Source organism: Eptatretus burgeri, chromosome 2, assembly GCF_056783735.1.
Source record: "Eptatretus burgeri isolate ZD-2024b chromosome 2, Ebu_testis_v1, whole genome shotgun sequence".
Lineage (NCBI taxonomy): Eukaryota > Metazoa > Chordata > Myxini > Myxiniformes > Myxinidae > Eptatretus > Eptatretus burgeri.
The window spans coordinates 103786338-103793837 of NC_140962.1; the positions used below are offsets into that span (position 1 = coordinate 103786338).

The 7500-nt window shown below is 40.7% G+C and overlaps 1 protein-coding gene and 1 long non-coding RNA gene across 4 annotated transcripts in view; one reads left to right on the forward strand and one right to left on the reverse strand.

Moving 5' to 3' along the window:
- Window positions 1-7500, forward strand: part of LOC147032712 (uncharacterized) — a 230003-nt gene that overhangs the window by 164041 nt on the left and 58462 nt on the right. For both annotated transcript variants that reach the window (XM_085870563.1, XM_085870566.1), the window contains one exon: window positions 5959-6078. In XM_085870563.1, the coding sequence (XP_085726689.1) occupies window positions 5959-6078 (120 nt within the window). The remainder of the gene's footprint in view (window positions 1-5958; window positions 6079-7500) is intronic.
- The window catches only part of LOC147032715 (uncharacterized), an 81738-nt gene that overhangs the window by 65384 nt on the left and 8854 nt on the right, over window positions 1-7500 (reverse strand). The gene's annotated exons all lie outside the window — the stretch shown is intronic.

Genomic DNA, 7500 nt, shown 5'->3' on the forward strand with positions numbered 1-7500 from the left:
ATATATATATATATATATATATATATATATATATATATATATATACATACATATCCATCCATCCATTGGGACCCCCTCAGATATGGAGGCGTGTAGCATTGGGATGTGTAGGGGTGTGTAGCACTGGGATTCTCATGTTTGTACTGTGTGTGAACGTCTTTGTAGTTGTTGAGGAACTCTGGGAAGTGTTTGAAACAGGATTCATGCTTACCTTGTGTCGGTCTTCTTTGGTTGCTTTATGCAGCTTCTTTGGCTGGAGGAGTGTAGGAGGGGTCAATTGTTTATATAATCCTAGCCACCTGGTTTAAGTTGATTCGGTGAGAGCTGATTGGCTATTCCCTCCGTTCACAGGTGAGAGATGTGGGTGGGTCTTTGTGTATATGTATATATATATGTGTGTAATAAAAAAAAATTCTTCACTAAGTTGTCAGTGCGGAGCCCTCTGGTGCAGACATTCAGGATACTGAACATAAAACCAAAACCGAGTAGGTTTTGCAGGACGGGGGAAACTTGCCCCACTCTACTCTACTGTAGATTGTGTGTATTGATGTTTTGACAATGTTAGCGGAAATAGATGTGCAAAAGTAAGTCTGAATTTTTTTTGAGATGCTGGGAAGGAAAGCTAGAATAATGGTCATTAGCGATCCGAGGTCCACCACCTCTCCATTGGAAGCATCCATAATGAATTTAACTCTTCCTCATGTTCAGCATGTTGCGTCTGTTGCACTGTGGAAGCAAAACATTTGTGTATTTGTGAACATAAAAAAATTTCTACTTTAATAGCAGTTTTTGTGAACACTTGAAATCATTGTGGTCTTTATATTTGGAGATTTTGAATCGATGTTTGAATTTAATATTAATGATGTATTCAGTTTTTCATCTAATATATAAAAGGAGCTCGGTCTCAGCATACCTGAGTGTATCCATCCATCAGCAATTGTGATATCGGGGATACCACTAATCAAGCAGCATAGCAATACACGCGTACACACATGCAAGTACACACGGCATATAATGTGCTGCACATACTCGCAAAAGGAGAGTCCCCCCCCCCCCCGAGGCAAGGCATGTGCTCAATGCGTACCCCAGATGGTTTGATCAAAAGAAGGAAGAGATGGGTCGAGCGGTAATTTTTATTTTATTTTGATCTTCCTCTTCGTGTGTTGCATATTATTCGGAATTCAGCATCTAAAAAGGCTGTGATGAATATCCCATGAACACTCTCCCCCTCCTCGCTCCCTGGAGTGCGTAGCTCGGCCGGTATATCTATAAACCACCTATTTTTTTTTCTCTATTAGCAAGCTTTTTTTGAATTTTTTTATTTTTTATTTCAGCAATCAGGCAAAGACTGGTATTTCCATCAGCAAAGTGATGGGTCTTACATTCTAGTTATACCATAATTTACTTCCATATGTGCAGCCAAGCCATTTTTCCTTTGCCAAACCCCACATATTTTTTTTATACCTCCATTGACATCAAAAAGTCTTGCCAAACACTGCAGCTTGTTATATGGGAATGATAGAAACATAATCTTTAAGTTCTGTCTGAAGGGTTTTTCTGAAGGACGATGGGCAAAGCCTTTTGAAAGGTTGTTTGTTTCTCCTTCAAATCACATCGGTATTGTCTTGCTCAACATTACAAGCACAGCACTGTCTGCTATCCATGTTTCTGGTGATAAATGACCCAACTCGAAAGAGTTGTGAAATATAGATCTTTGTCCATTTTGCCATTTCCCTTATCCATTTCCTTCCACTTTTATGTTTCTTCTTAGTCCTTCTTCCCGTTCTTCTTTTTTTTCAAATTCTGCCTTCAGGCACCATCTTGTATTCATTTCCACTTTCCTTATAGTTTATATAAATGCAAGATCCGTCTCCAGCCCCATTGCGTCACTTCTCCATTCAATATCGCATTTTCTCCTCTCAGATCAAAGCAATGCTCACCTCCATTCCTATGTTGCCCTTTTCTTGGCTTGTGGAATTGTCTTGGTGAGTTATCCTTACAACCATAAGCTGAAGGTAGCATGAATGTTGTCATGGTTCTAGTGCAGCTCTCTCATCCCAAAAATAAGTCCTGACAGGATGTAAGAGAGGCAGTGCACGTCCCTTTGAGCTGTCTTGTCTGGGTTTGATTCTCTGCCCAATTACAAACTGTCAGATTGGACGGCTAAGCTGTGGACCACATTAGTTGGTGGACATTAATGATCTGACGGTGTCTTTCAATAAAGAGTTGGCGAGGTATCTCTGGCACCCAAGGGAAATGTCTGTCTTCACGACCTATAGAAGGCACTGCATCAGCATTGTAGTTGTGCCACCTCCACCCCCTCCCCTCCAGAATGATGTCAAACTCAATCGTAATTGATTCCTGGCTTGACCAATATGTACGCGACACAATTGCAGGATCTCAAAAGCAGAGGTATAATTCCTTAGTTTTGGTTAATTCATCTGGGTCTTAACTTCCTTGTTCATGTAAATGCATAATCCTACAATTTATTTGCAATTGATCACTGGCTTTGATACCAACATGATTTTTTTTTACGGACCCTAGGCTTCAAAAATCTACATATATTGAACAAACAGTTTCAATGGGAGCACCTCACCGCCATTGGAGCATTTAAATAGCATCAAACATGGCAAGAAATGTGAATCGTTGCTTCCAGCTTTCTGGCTTGATGATAGAAGATGCCATTTGCATTCTTGCCATCTCCATCCCTACCCAGTTTAGAATCTCGTGTGGGCACGGGCAACTTGCTGGTCTTCTCAATGAGCCTTATTTGTCATGAGGGGACAAGAAACAATAATAAAAAAAATATATATATAGACATGATCTGAGATCTTGCATTACTAGTAATTAATACGTTTGCAATTGTAAGCTCACAACTACTTGGTACAGACCAGGAAATAAGTTCGCAACTACTTGGTATATACCAGGAAATGTCAGTAAGGATGTCACATTCAAGACTCTAAGTGAAAAGTAATACTGACATATTTTAGAAGTGAGTTCTGCAGAACACAGTTTAAAGTAGACCCCTTAAATGTATGATTTCATACTTTCATAGAATGATCTAGGGCTCCTGGAAATGATGTACAATTATCATGTTGGACAAGCACATTAGGGAGAAACTTCTACGTTGCAAGACAATGGATAAATCAACACAGTACGTAGATGGGATCTCAGCCTCATGGGAATGTGTTCTGATGGGGACATCAACCAGGCCAACCCACTTTTAATACTCTTTCTGTAGAAATTGATATAGTACGAGGTACTCTTTGTATTTTTCAGTCCATATTTTACTCACCTCTGAGCTGCCTAGCCTCAGTTTAAATCCTGAACCAGCTATAATCCTGGAGTTTCAGAGACAGGGTGATTCATTAATGTATGTGCCGTCGCTCATCTGTCGGATGGACGGCCCATCTGCTAGCATTAGTTGGTGGATGTTAATGATTCCACGGTGGCCTTTGCGAAGAGTTGTGAGTTATCACTGACACCATGAACAAATTACAAATTCCTGCCTTCACTGACTGCTGGGAAGGAAATGGCAAACTACCCAGTATAATTCTTGTGAATAAACTGCTTCGGCAACACGACTTCTCCATAAAGAGTATGATACAGATCATCATCATCCATCATCCATCATCCAGTTTGCATGAGTATAAGTCTGATGTGTATTTTCCCAGGGAAATGACCGGGGGTATACAACTCGGCTTTTAGAGACAAATAAGAAGTCTGCTGGCAGAGGAACACTCAAAGCCCTGTGCAAATTGAGGCGAATATGTGGCAGAATAAAGAAAGCCGTCATAGCGAGATGAGACAGGAAACAATAAACGACAGAAAGGCATCATACCAGCCTGTGGCGGTTTTCATGTATAGGCCTCTGTCCAGGCCAAAGATTCCAAAGATATTCAAAGATGAAGAAAGTGTATAATCGAGGGCAGAATGATGAGACACGAACCCAAAGTTAAGCACGATAGACCTCCAGTCTATCGGGGTTGGGGGGGGGGTAAGGGGGGTGGCCAATTCAATAATCCCAAATCAGAGTGAGCACCATAATTATTCTGACCCTAATGACCTCATTGACATGACAAAAATGGTTTGTCGACGGATGAGTAATGCTGGCCCGGATTTCAACCTCAAGGACACAGTGTGTTCCTTTGAACAAAGGTTTTCATGTGTGTGGAGGTGAAAGATGATGCAACAGTGAAGATTACCAAGCTAGTGACCTGGTTTTAAAGCTGGTCTCCAAATGATTACCTCAGAAAATGGACTATATATTGTTTATTGGAAATCCAAATAGCTTTAAGGAAGGCCCTTAAAACAAAACGTTGCAACAAATGCGAAAAATAAGTAGCTACATTGTGTTTTCGACGATGTGGTACGGATCGGTAAACAGGATGAATTGAAATGCAAGCATTTAAGAAAAGTTTATGATTTGTGGACTAATTGTTTATGTCTGGTGTATTCAAAAGGGTGTTCCAAACGTCCAGAATCATAGGAAGAAGTTTTTTTTTTTTTTGAGATGATGTCTTTCAGGTGGATAGGACGTCATGGACGACACGTAGTCCAGATTTAACCTCACTTGACTTCTTTCTTTGGGAACACCTGTAATCAGTGGTTTATACCATGAGACAACATACTATTGAAGATTTAAAGGATTAAATCAGAAATGAATCTGCTAAAACCGATGTGCCAATGTAATGAAACAGACATACAATCATTGATATACATTTATGCATGTCAGTGGCTCGCAATTCGAGTAATTATCATACTAAAATCCTTGGACAATTTGGTGTCTGTCTGACTATCTGTCTGACCTTGATACATTCGGTTGTTACTTATCCAATCTCAACCAAACTTGCCAGGGGGACTAAGGGTCACATGATGGGTGTTTTTGCGACTTAATTTGTTCCCCTCTCCAAGGAGGTTTTCCATTTTGGGCAAACGTCGTGTTAAGGTGTATAGATAGCTTTTCATGGTGTTTTTCCAAGGCCACTTATTATAACAAAACCACAATAATAATATGATAATAGTACATATTAATGTTATTACAAAACAATATTAACACAAATAATATCCCCCTCCCCAAGAGGTTTTTCCTCCTTGGACAAGTGCCATGTTAACTTGTATAAATGGCTTATCGTGGCATTTCGTGGGGCACCTCTACCGGAAGTAAAAAATATAAACCACAAACACATATGATTACCTTTTTAAGCAGTCGCTACTGCTGTTTAACACTAAACTGAAAGGGAAGAAATCCAAACTTCTTGAGGCATTATATGCTTATCATGTCCCGCACAGACGCAAGCCTAGATCTATTGTAATTTATATACCCGAGAGAGGATAATGACATGACCCTTCCTGCTACTCGGAGCGGGTGTACTCGTTATAAAATTGTAAAATAAATATCCCTGTGATTCTGGACTTTTGAAAAACCCTGTATATTAGGACACAATGAGCCTCACAGCTTTCTGCAATTTCTTGTAATTTCGTTTTCTCTTTCCTCGGGCAGCGTCATTCCTAAACATCGTAGAGCTTGTCATTGGGTAGTATATTTTCACAAGATATTTCTAACATTTCGTATTTTTGGTGACAAAAGCAGATATAGAATGTGTGACTAACACATTGAAAATTGATAACGAACCACGTGAACACAATGGACAGTGACATCGTCACCCCATCACTATCATGAGCATTTGAACTACGGAAACAACGTTCAGATATGTACTGTACAGCGTGTAATGCAGTTCCTCACAGGGACCAAGGGCCTCAAACCTTGCCATAAAATACTATTCCTCAGAGTATGTGTGCAATGTGAAAGCAAAACAGGAAGAGTCTGTAATGTTATGGTGACGATGTTGTTGTTTTTTTGTAAAAATAAACATTTGTTTATTGTAAGTCATCTATTCAAAGGTTATGTCCTATAGGATTAGGCCCACATATCTAATCATACAATATGTGCTACAGGGCCCTTATATCAACCTCCATGCTCCCTGTCTGGTTGAAGACGCATCTTTATGTTCGAGGAGATGCTTATCACTTTCAGATTCGTACGTGGCTATCAATCCTCACGGCTTGCAGATCCAAGTAAGGTTATTGGTGCAATGAATCTTTTTGGTCTTTCTACACAAATGTCATATAGTTTCAACCCCTCTGTATGGACTTGTGATCAGTGTGAAGACCCTTAAAATTCATCATGATGCCATCATTTATCGTAACTATGGTGGAGACACCGCTAAGGCATGTCTTCAAATTCAATATCTCCCTTTCCCAAGCTCAATTTTGAGGTCATTTAGCTTTATAGTGTGTGGGATAAGCTCAGATTATCAAGAGCATTGATGGGTATATTTATGAGTTGAAAACTAAATGTTAATACATATGCATGTTTTTAAAATCTATACTTGTTAGAAAGACTTTCAAATATCACTCCTTCATAACATATAATATATGTAAAGAAAGTTTCAACACAAATGATTCATTATGGACATTGTGGCTGAGACGGGGCTGGCAGGAAAGCTAAGAGGTATGAGCACTTGGTTTACAGTTGTCTGGTATGGGTGCGTATCTCAACCTGGCTACAAATTGTCACCCTGGTGTTTTGCATCTAGGTCGATGCATCAATGTGTGTGCCGTCCATTAGAGGGACGTTAAGCTGGGTGTCATATCTGCCAGCATTAGTTGGTGGATGTCAAAGACCCCACGGTATCCTTCACGAAGAGTAGGCGAGTTATCACCAGCACCTTGAACAAATTACAAATTCCCACCCAAATCACCTTCAGTCGAATGTCTGGGTAAAAATGGTTAGTTCAAAAGACCTGGGACAAAAACGTTCCCAGGTTTACCAGATTCGGTGGTGTAATGGTCAGAGTGTCTGCTGTGAGCTTCCAGGTTAACCAGACTCGGTGGTGTGATGGTCAGTGTCTGCTGTGAGTTTGTGAGCTTGGTGGTTCCAAGCCAACCCTGGCTAAGTCATACCAAAAATGGTATGTGCTGCTTCCTTGCTTGATGCTCAGCATTTAAAAAGGATAGAGCATGGACAAACAACCAAATAAAAGCACAGGCTTTGGTGGACCGAATGGCCTCCCCCTGCATCAACGTTCCTTGGAAGGGAACTCATATTATCTATCTATAATTCCAGCAATGTGTGTGTGTGTGTGTGTGTGTGTGTGTGTGTGTGTGTGTGTGTGTGTGTGTGTGTGTGTGTGTGTGTGTGTGTGTGTGTCTGTCTGCGACCGCCGTTTCTCGACGACCGCCGGTCCGATCGGATTGAAACTTGCCAGGAATATTGCCAGGGCCCTGCAGATGTGCCTTTTCAAGGTTTGATATCGATCGGACAAGCGGTTCCCAAGTTACGGCCATTTATCTGTCGGCCAATGACAAGACACGGTGCTATGACATCACGAATGACGTCACAATTAATGTTTATTTATTTATCTTATTTTTTTGCACGATCGACGGTCCGATCTGACTGAAACGTGCCAGGAATATTGCCGGGGCCCCGCGGATGTG